The 10,942-nt window shown below is 38.7% G+C and overlaps 1 protein-coding gene and 1 long non-coding RNA gene across 5 annotated transcripts in view; one reads left to right on the top strand and one right to left on the bottom strand.

Annotated features, from left to right (window-relative positions):
- The window catches only part of LOC118493122, a 21,482-nt gene extending 12,283 nt beyond the window's left edge, over positions 1 to 9,199 (bottom strand). Inside the window, exon 1 of the long non-coding RNA XR_004895089.1 lies at positions 9,067 to 9,199. This is a non-coding gene — a long non-coding RNA (uncharacterized LOC118493122). The remainder of the gene's footprint in view (positions 1 to 9,066) is intronic.
- The window catches only part of LOC116034850 (transcription factor 4), a 321,332-nt gene that overhangs the window by 148,405 nt on the left and 161,985 nt on the right, over positions 1 to 10,942 (top strand). For all 4 annotated transcript variants that reach the window (XM_035991804.1, XM_031277607.2, XM_035991805.1 and 1 more), the window contains one exon: positions 4,402 to 4,460. In XM_035991804.1, the coding sequence (XP_035847697.1) occupies positions 4,402 to 4,460 (59 nt within the window). The remainder of the gene's footprint in view (positions 1 to 4,401; positions 4,461 to 10,942) is intronic.

The following is a 10,942-nucleotide window of genomic DNA, read 5'->3' as shown; positions in this document are numbered from 1 at the left end:
AGAAAAATGCAGAGTTTTTTTGTGATTGTTGTGGGCAAAGATCCTTGATTATGCGGCACGTTTTCTTAAAAAATGCGATGGAATATGCGGGATATTTAAGCAATTTTATGCGAGGAAATTGCGGGAACTTGCAAAAACTGCGGTTTCATCATGGCTTCATCGCGGGGTTTGCAGCTTTTCGATGATGTTCACGTCGCGTAATTACGTCACTTCATAACGTTCCCATGGCAAAAGGGGAAAATGGCTGCTCTTGTGTGAAGTAAACGCAACATTTTTCAACTTTCTGCTAAGATATATGTGACTTAAATGAAAATGCGGGGATTATGAAATCATGCAAGCCCCGCATATTTTGCGCGGAAATCGGGCAATTTATGCAGCGAAAGTGCGGCGTATTTGAAAAAATGCAGCCCCCGCATAAACATGCGGACTTTGGCTGATTATGCATTGAATTATGCGATCGCATAATCACGTTTTTCTGGAGGGACTGCTTACCTAGGTACTGTGCATGTGTGCCTCCCAACAAAGATGGGATAGAAGTGCGATGCTTCACTCTGTAGCTAAAACAGAGAGCTCAACACACAGGGTGAAAAGAGAAGCTGCAGCAATGTGCAGAAAAACAAAAATGTGGTGTTTTTTTGAAAATTAAACCATGTAAACCTATTCTGGTACAACCTCTAAATAAATGAGCATAATATGGGCACTTTAAAGATGTTGGACCAAAGATGTTCTATAAAGACAGTTGGGTATAGGTGAGGATGTCTGTGCTCTTTTTTCTCATGTCCAATAAATGTGTATCAGATGTGGGTTAAGGCTTAAGACACCTGCACATTATCAAGGGGAGAGGACAGCCTGAAACAAAATAGTTTACATATGTACGTAAAATCAAAGAGAAACTGTACTAACAGAAAACACTTCACACATCTTTAGTTTTTTCTACCACAAAATCAACACTAAGAACTAATAGAGGAAATTCTAGGAAAATTACGTACTTGTTGGCAGGCAAGGTTAATAATGCAATGGTTGTTAGGGCATTGATAAGTGGTGGCTTGGCTTATTTTCTGCTCAAATGTATCCGTGGTATGCACTGTTTGGAGGGTTTGGGCAGAGAATTTAACTGCCTGTGCACCAGCTCCTGATACGTTCCATATGGAGGTAACTCTGGAAATGATGTGAAATTCACCACACATGCTGTAGTTGCGCAAACAAAAACTCAAAAGTAATATTGCACAACCTCTGCAGTTGCAGCATGCATAAGGAAACTACTGCTGAAACTCCAAGAAGAATACTTTTATTTTCACTGCTACATGGTTGTTATGTAGCCACTCAGATTCTGAAGCAAGCAAGTAGGTTGCTGGGGTAACACCAGTGTTGGGTGATATGGCGATATATACCGTGAGACAATAGCTGTGTTTCCATTCGGGTGATTTTATGCTCATTTCAAAGTATCACATTAGAAAACCTGGATGGAATCAGCAAAATGTGATAAAACATCCTCAAAATAATATCTCTGGGTGTGTTAGACCATTGTAGCAAATGGGAAGGACTGGTTTCTTTAGGAATATAGGATTGTTATTTTTTTAAGATTTTCTTTTTGGGCATTTTAGGCCTTTATTCATATAGGACAGCTGAAGACATGAGAGGGGAGAGAGGGGGGAATGACATGCAGCAAAGGGCCGCAGGTCGGAGTCGAGGAGTAAACCTCTATATATGGGCACCTGCTCTACCAGGCGAGCTGCCCAGGCGCCCGGAATATTGGATTTTTATCTGATTATTATATCAAGATAATGCACCATATTTTCTCAGGGATTTAATTTGCTGATTTACCCAGAAACATGCATTTGTGTTTATTTATGTTATCCCTAAAACAGTTTGATTATTATATACTGCACTAAATTACTGGCTGATATTTTGTTTTAGTGTCCAAATTATTAATGGGAAATGTATGTAGGCTGTCAGGCGAAAAACCTTGTATGTCCACAATCGTTGTTTTTCAGGAAATGAAGAAAGGCTATGTTGAAAACATTTGATTGAGCCATTTTTCTCAGACGAAGTCAGACAAAAATGCCTCGTCACTATTAGTCTAAATGTTAGTCAAACCCACAGGCAGACGTAAGTGTGATCGATAGCATTGATTCATGGACAAAATTAAAATTATGAAATATGGAGATACAAGGTTTCTGCCCGACAGCGACGATATGAATTTCCCGCAAAGAAACAGAAATAAGTACATGCACTGTACATTGCATTCTGCTCACAATTCCCAAATGCAATGCATTCCATTTGATAGACGGGGAAATGACAGTGTCAGTGATGATGCAAATTGTTATAATAAGTAAAAGAATTGGTTCTTCAGTAGTTTAGCAAGTACACTAATGAGTCTCCATGGACCAACAAGGGAGAAAGAGCAGTACAGTACCATATTTGATTTGATTTAATTTATTTATTTAATTGTATCAAGAATGCCTTACATATGAATAAAAAGACATCAAATACAATCGAGGATAAAAACACAATAAAGTCCAGGACTTATTTCCATTGTGGTCCTCAAACCATACATGGTAAAGCTTCAGAAGGGTTGATGTAATAGTACAGACATAACAGGGATGTTCTGCCGAAAAAAACATTACAAACAGATCAATGCAACATCAACAGTGATCTGAGACAGATTCCATTTTTTTCTTGGTTTCTAGATGTTACTAAATGCCCCCTGAAAACCGTATACCTCGTCTCGTATTGTAGTTTGTTTTGTCCATACATGTAAAGAAACTAAATCCACAACTGAAAAAAGACGGAGGGTGAAATTGTTGTTTGTGGTTTCAAAGCCGGATCTTGTAGAATAAAGACTTTTCTATACATTGCAGGCTGAGCAGATGTCTGTTTTGTTGTGCTGTGAGAGCAGTGAAAAACACACACACACAGTGAAGACTCTGATCATGAAAATTGGCTTTGGCTGTTTTCTACTGAAACTCCTTTACTGTGTTTCCAGAACAAAGTGTAAAAGAATGATCCCATAAATGAATGAAAGAAAGATCGAAATAAAAAAATCCATCGACATTCATACTATTGATTATTTTATTGGGGGTAACAGTGTCCATGTTCAGGCTCTTCTCTTGATTCATGATCCATTCGTACCTACCTAAATAGCTAGGGAAAGTAATGCACTGTAATTCGTATGTATTCCACATATTTATTGCTGTATGTGCTACATTACTGCTGCTGTATGAGTGCTGTGGTGAATGGCTGGGTCATGAAACGGGGCTTTCAAGTAGGGGAGCAGAGTTTGTGTCCTTGGGAAAACACTTTTACCCCAGGAAATGCGTGTCGTGTCCTGGGGGTACTTTTTAAGGGGACTGTATTTTAATCTAAACCATAATCTTTTTATAATAATAATAATAATAGTTGTTTTGGTGATCACCTTTTGTCACGGTGCTCTGTACCCGGTTAAAAGTCACCTTTTGTTGGCAAAACTCAACAGCAAAACGGCCGCTAAAACATTGGGCACCTCACGGTGATCGGTAACCGGCTCACAGTAACATTTTCTCGGTTAAATTTAACAGTAAAAACGCTAAACTTAACTGTCATGTGACCGGTCGTTAAGTGACCGGCCGGCGGTCGCCGTAGTTTCGTAGGATATCATGCAAATTGTTGAGCAGACGTTTTCGTATGCTAACATACGAACCCGTTCATTAGAATGCGTTACCATGTTGGCTAAATTAATCAATTGATTATTCAATAATCAAACACCAATGTTAACAGTGTATTTGACCTACTTATCAAAAAAATATGTATTTTTTAAATCGGAAAGGAATTAAAGGGACAGATTTTATGGCAATTTTCAAAGAAATAAGTGAGTGGGTGAGTGAGTGAGTGAGTGAATGGATGAATGAATGAATAAAATTCCACCAACATCAATAGGGGTTTAAAGAAAGTTGTCAGTATGGTTAAGTGAATATGAATGAATGAAGTTAAAAATTGGCCATCCTGTCATTGACTATTTCATGTACAGTAGACCCATTTTCCATCAACAGTGGATGAAAGTCAAGTTTAATACTCAATGCGGTTATGTGAAAAATGAATGAATGAATGCTGATTGTTATGAAGCCACATTCTTTATATATATTAGGTTAACTCATTTATTTAATGAAAATGATGGAATGACTGAATGATGATTGATGCATTTTGCATAATTGTGTCTAGTTTGTCGGCCCCTCTTTATAAACGAGTGAATGAAATCTGTCCATACATTTTTGGTCTGCTAACCCTAACTTTGTTTGGAATTCCATTGGCTTGAAGATGAAGTAGTACTGTATATGAGTTTTTCAGTAAAGATATGGGTCTGTCCTTGTTGAGGTGATTCCCTCTGCTAACTGCTCCCTCTCTTTTCTTGTCGTCCTCCTGCAGGTAAAACAGAGAGGAGTTCGTACTCGTACAGCAGAGGGTCCAACCCACACTGCCACCAGGTCAGTCCCACTCTAAATGTCCTCTTTTATAAACGCAGAGTGGGTGGGTGTGTGCTTTTTTTGTGCACAACATACAGAGGAGAGCAAACCCTGCTTGGATTTGATCTGAGGTCAGTGGTAGAGGATGTTCAGTGTCAGGGATGGGGGGCAGTGTTGTAGTATTCGAGCTCGGTCTTGATCTTAAGACGTTCTCAAGACCACTTTTTGAAGGTCTTGGTCTCGTCTCAGAATCAACCTCATTTTTACTCGGTCTGGGATAAAGAGGACTCAGATTTTATTTCAAGACCGGTCAAGACCACAACTGGGCAGGGTTATCACTAAATTACCTGTGTATCGTCTGATTTACGTGTTAACATCATTACTGTGATTGGATGTAAAACTTCCTGCTTCAAATGCAACCAATAACTTGACTCTTTTCTAATTTGAAATTTGTTACTGTTGACCACCTCTCCCCGCCCATCTTAACACGCACTCCCAAGGAAGTAAATCTCTGAGGCAGAAGAAGAAGTTGTGGCTGTCTGGCACTGGTCTGGTCTTGGTCTTGACTCTGCCTCGCTCTGCCTTGGTCTTGGTCTTGACTCTGTCTCAACCCCTCAAAGTCTTGGTCTTGTCTCGGTCTCAATACACTCTGGTCTTGGTGATGACTTGGTCTCGGTTGAGGTGGTCTTGACTACAACACTGACGAGGGGTTCAAAGCCCTCACGCTGTTGTGTATAACTGGACGGCAGGAAACAGGTTCAACCCTCACTCCCAACTCTTTAAATACTGACGCTTGGTCAGTGGCTCTCAGCGTCAGATACAGACACAAAATTAAATTTAATTGGCATTTCTTTAAACCAATCACAATCGTCATGGGTGGTGCTAAGCTCCAGACGCAGCGCAGGTGCCGCTGCAAAATAGCTTCGGGAAGGAAGTTGTTTTGGTGGAACATGTGTATGTTCAAAAGTTGTTTTAGTCGTGCAACAGAAAACTCAGATTGGACAGATAGTCTAGCTAGCTGTCTGGATTTACCCTGCAGAGATCTGAGGAGCAGTTAACCATAGTCCTCAGAAATCCACCAGAGTTTAGAATTCCAACACAAAGAAAGCGGAAGGTAACGGACATCCTGCCGAAAAGAAGGACCAGCAACTACCAACCTACCTGACGCTGTTCTATGTATTCTGTTACCAACCAAGCCTGCTTATGAATATAACTTTAATATTCCTCCAACAGTAGAAAAATGTCTCGCTGAGCTGGGTTAATGAAAATTTCATCCATTTCATTTGTCATTGTTAATATAGAAGTTGATTTATGCAGCTTTAAAGGTCCCATATTGTAAAAAGTGAGATATCCATGTCTTTTTATATATATATATTTAATTAATTGGCATATATATATACAGTATAAATAAATATATATATATATATATATATACATATAAAGCAGGTCTAGGTGCTATATAAATACTGTAAAAGTAGCAAAACGCTCAATCCACAGAAAAAATGTACACAGCCCGTATTCAGAAACGCTGCCTTTAAACGAGCCGTCAGGACTTCCATACAGTTGTGATGTCACAACTATACTATATATAGGTAGAAAGTGATAAAAGTGAGAAATTGCAATGATGGTGCAGAGAGGCCAAACGCAGATGCTTAAGACCCTGAAACGCTGACCAATCAGTGCAGACTGGTCTTTATTGGGAGGGGGTCTTAAAAAGACAGGCGCTAAAATGTAGCAGACAGTATGAGAAAAAATAATTGTTGTTTTTTTTTAACATTAAAGCATTTAAACATGTTCTAGCAGAAAACCAAAGTACAAGTATGAACCTGAAATGAGTATAATATGTCCCCTTTCAAGTAGTCTTTAGTTGCCTGCAACTTTTCTGGTGTTTTTAAATCATGCAGTGAGCTGCACAACAGGTGATTTGGTTGTTTTATTATCTATCTTCTTACGTGTCAATCATCCTCACGACTATCAAAAACAACAGCTGTTACATGCTTTTAATATTTTAATTTTTCAGACAAATTCTAAACTTACATATATATTCTAACAACCACATATTCCCAACTTCATAAAACAAATAATTATTCATTTTAACTTAACAACTTCCACAAGACAAATCTCTTTTAAAAGGGATATGTATCGTCGGTTGTGGCGCCAGGTGTTCTGAGGACTTTGGTAATAGTTGGGTTTTGAATTTGCACTGCAATCTTCCCACTCAGTTCTCATGGACCATATGCATCCACGAGGAGATGCACATTGATAATTAAGAGAACATACAGTACAGATGCTGGTGTTTGATTCTGCCGGTGGAATATTAAACAGACAGAGGCTTGATGTGCTCGCTGTAATTTGATGACCTCCTTCTGGTTTTTGAAATTATAAAATCATGTACGAGTGCAGGCTGTTGGACAAGGTAGCCTGATGTTATGGATTTATTTCTCTTTTAGTCTTGTACATCGATGGATTAAAGCTTGTCAAAGAAGTGTATTTCCGTGCTTATGAATATCAACGTTGTGGTAAAAGATGTTGCAAATCATGAGGAATATATGAAGGCTGTTGCATTCATATGTTTGGGTTTCAGATCAGGTCACACGTCATTAACGTTGTGAAATAGTCGCAGTTTTGTTACGTTTAGGCACAAAAACTACTTGGTAAGGTTCAGATACCAAAAGGTCTTAGGTTGCTTTCCCATCTACTTTGTTTGGTCCGTTTTAAAGAAGCCTGGAGCGTTTGGTCAGATAGTCCCGTTGGTTTGGGCTGGCGTGAAAGCTCCTCTGAACTCTGGCGCGGATCAAAACAAACTCTGTTCCGCTTAAAAAACGGGGGTCTTGGTTCGCTTTCAAGTGAACTAGAGTTCTGTTCACTTTAGGTGAGAACGTAATCGACCCAAATACATGAAGTGAAACAAACACAGAGCATTTACTAGCCTGCAATTTAGGAAAAGACTGATTCTCATCTCTGCACGATTATCAGGCAGTTTTTTGGCAGTTTGCAGATTATCTGTATCAGCATTTATTTGCCTGATAATTAATTAAAAAGTGCGCTAACTAACTTCTGGTTACGCACATGACTCAGAACATGACGTAGTTCCGTTTGTGCCGTAAAGTTAAAGTGCTCATATTATGCTCATTTTCAAGTTCATAGTTGTATTCAGAGGTTATATCAGAAAAGGTTTACATGGTTTAATTTTCAAAAAACACCATATTTTTGTTGTACTGCACATTGCTGCAGCTCCTCTTTTCACCCTGTGTGTTGAGCTCTCTGTTTTAGCTACAGAGTGAGACATCTCACTTCTGTTCCATCTATGTTGGGAGTCGCACATGCTCAGTAGCTAGGTAAGGACTACTAGCCAGTCAGAAGCAGAGTATGAGGGCGTGCCATGCTAGCAGCTAGGTGAGCATTATAACGTGTGTTACAAAGTGATGCACGGTTGTCACTTAAGTAAATGCTGGACTACAATAGAGCTGTTTGGAGCAGTTTGTGAACAGTGTTTTCTGTTGGAGATGGTAAATCCCTCTGGGGTGGACTTTGGGCTTTTTCACTTTGTAAACCTATAATGTATATATAAAGATATATAACACAATAAAGGAAAGGTTAAAAGCCAAAAAGCATAATATGAGCACTTTAAGAAAAAACACCTCGCAGTTTGCTTTTCTCCTGGGTGAAAGTCCTGCGTTTGATTGCACATTCTTATACTTCTTACACTAGAGGGCACCGCCACTAAAAACTTTTAAATTAGTCTTAATTGCTGCTTGAACAAACGACTTATGCTGCGCACAGTCGCCCTCACAGAGGAAAGCTCCACCGCAGGAGTTTAGGGTCTGTCTTTTAGGCTAATGCTAAGTTTGTTGACAAAATGAGAATATAATTTTAAACTGGATCCACTAGATTTTATATTTAAATACAATCTACCTTTTTTTTTCCTTGTTTGAACACTTTGTGTTTTGGAGATGTACACCAGAGTCTTGGGATACAGAGGTTGTAAGTGGTTGCCAACAGGACCAACTAAACCAAACAAAGTGATTGACTGTTGTCCCGAGCAACTGGGCAATCATGACTGTTGAGGAAAGTAAAAGAAAGCAAAAATCCTATTGTGGCATTTCAAGGACTCTTAGTAGTTTTCAGATGTAAAAAGACCTTCCTGCCTTTTGGTTGTTATCATTTCCTTTCTGTTACAAGGACAGGACTTTGCCCTGACAGCCTTGGGAACAAACAAACAAACAAACAAACACACACACACACACACACACACACACACACACACACAGACAGACATTCTTACTTACAGTCTTGTCATATTTAAATTTGTTCAGTAACTTCTTAAGTCCACTCCTTAATATATTCAACCTTCCTTCCATTCATTCATTTTTTTTTTGCATTCACTCATACTTTATTTCTTACAGCAGTTTGTCCATGTATTTATTTGTTCACTTGTGGATTTTTTTTATATTTTCAAACATCTGTTCACTCAAATACTCCTGAGTTTTTTAACTAATCCAGTCACTGTTTTCATTTACTTCAAATTAATAAGAATAATCAATCAGGTGGTATGTTACAGTTGTTTTTAAGTCGCTACGGTACTATTATCAATAGTATGGTGCAGTGTTTCAAAGCTCTTAAGTACAAGGCTACGTTCACACAGCAAGTCTTTATGCTTAATTCGAATTTTTTGCTCAGATCCGATTTTTTGTTTGGCTGTTCACATTACCTTTTAAAATGTGGCCTATATCAGATTCCAGTGTGAACTGTTTGCGGTTACGAACTGACCCGCATGGGCAAAAGAACAATAACAATGACATCAGACGCAGCATGCTGTTGCACTAAAGTTAGGGAGGTTATGGAGGAAGTAAGCATTTTCGCTTTTATTTCAAAATGTTTGTGTAATGGCAGCTGTAACATTAATGAGCAGGCGCTGAGGAGGAGAAGAATGAAGAGAAAGACAGCCAAATTGGCTATTTTGGCCTTTTGCGGGGTTATGGCTGCAAATTCACTACACAGGTCTGTGTGGATGCAGAGACGAAGCCATTGGTTGTCACTTTTGCCTGCAGTCTGAACGTAGTCCAAGACTCCCAACTGGTCATACTTGTAAATCATTAAAATCTTGCATTCAAAGCAACTGATTCTCCTTTCATTTGGCTTGTAAACATCTTTCACTACAAGACCAATGTTTCAACTAGAGATGTTCCGATACCGATACCAGTATCGATATTGGCTCCAATACTGCCTAAAACGCTGGTATCGGTATCGGGATGTACTGGATTTTATGCACCGATCCGATACCACGTAATAAAGCCCTAAAGAAAATCTACGTTAAAGTAGTTTATTTGTTTTTTTTCCCGTTATAACTGACTGTCAAACTGGATAATACAAGAAAGTTCTGTGGCATTCATTGTTTGTGTTTGTTCATGTTTCACAAAGAGTTTAACCTGAGCCAGACCGACAACAAAGTTGAAAAAGAAAATAATATCACATCCATACAGGGATAGTAGTATACAGCTTAAAACATAATAAAATATATGACATGCTGGTATCGGATCGGTACTCGGCATCGGCCGATACGCAAGTTCAGGTATCAGAATCAGTATCGGGAAGCAAAAAATGGTATCGGGCCATCTCTAGTTTCAACCACTGAGTTACCTGTAATACAACAAGTACATTTGTTAAGTCACCTAAACATATCATAGCGTAATTATTTCAGTTATTGTAACAATCACATAGTCCAAGTCCAAACAATGTAAGATAGCTGTTTCAAAATGACCCTTTGAAGTGCTAAAGATGATCGGTTTGCTTCACTGTTTTCATATTACAATAGGCAAAAATGTAACTGTACATTACCCATCAAATTCCACAACAAACTAGTTCCATAGTTCCTGTCCCATAATCAGAAGTGTGATCAATGAAGAAATCTTTCTCAATCATTGTTGCAAGAAACAAACGTTTATCGCAACATTACTGTAAGGTTTTGTTTAATCAAATACTGTAAAAGTGTTCTATAGTACACACTACATTACTCAGCATCAATTCGGTCTTCTGGATTTGGCAATAAGTACTCGTCCACATCACCCAATGTATTTTTTCATAGTTCATGCACCCTTGGAAAAATCTTCTTGAATTTCGAATCCAAGCCTGACATTGGGCTGCAGTGATGTCGTCACAAGCCTCATCCACACTGTTGTATTGTACACACTGTAATCATTGCAGTGGTCCTTTGTGGCCCTGAGGGTTTGAGCACCACTGTAAGTTACCAACACTAAGGTTGTGGGTTCAAATCCCACCGAGGTCACATAAAAATCTCACACCTTAGGGTGGTGATTCTGAAGTTTTACATCAGACTATCTCAGGCAAAATAAACAACCATACATGCAGTATATTAGGCAAATGTTTCATTGACTATCAGTTATGAACAATGAGCATAGTGTTAGTAAAAAATATTTTAATAATAGAGAAGAAATTCCTATCCAAAGTTACGCATGTACTTTGTATGACCGTAGTGTATTTCA

This window comes from Sander lucioperca, chromosome 14 (assembly GCF_008315115.2).
Source record: "Sander lucioperca isolate FBNREF2018 chromosome 14, SLUC_FBN_1.2, whole genome shotgun sequence".
Classification (NCBI taxonomy): domain Eukaryota; kingdom Metazoa; phylum Chordata; class Actinopteri; order Perciformes; family Percidae; genus Sander; species Sander lucioperca.
The sequence above is the reverse complement of the archived record's forward strand: the minus strand, read 5'-3'. Positions and strand labels throughout refer to the sequence as shown.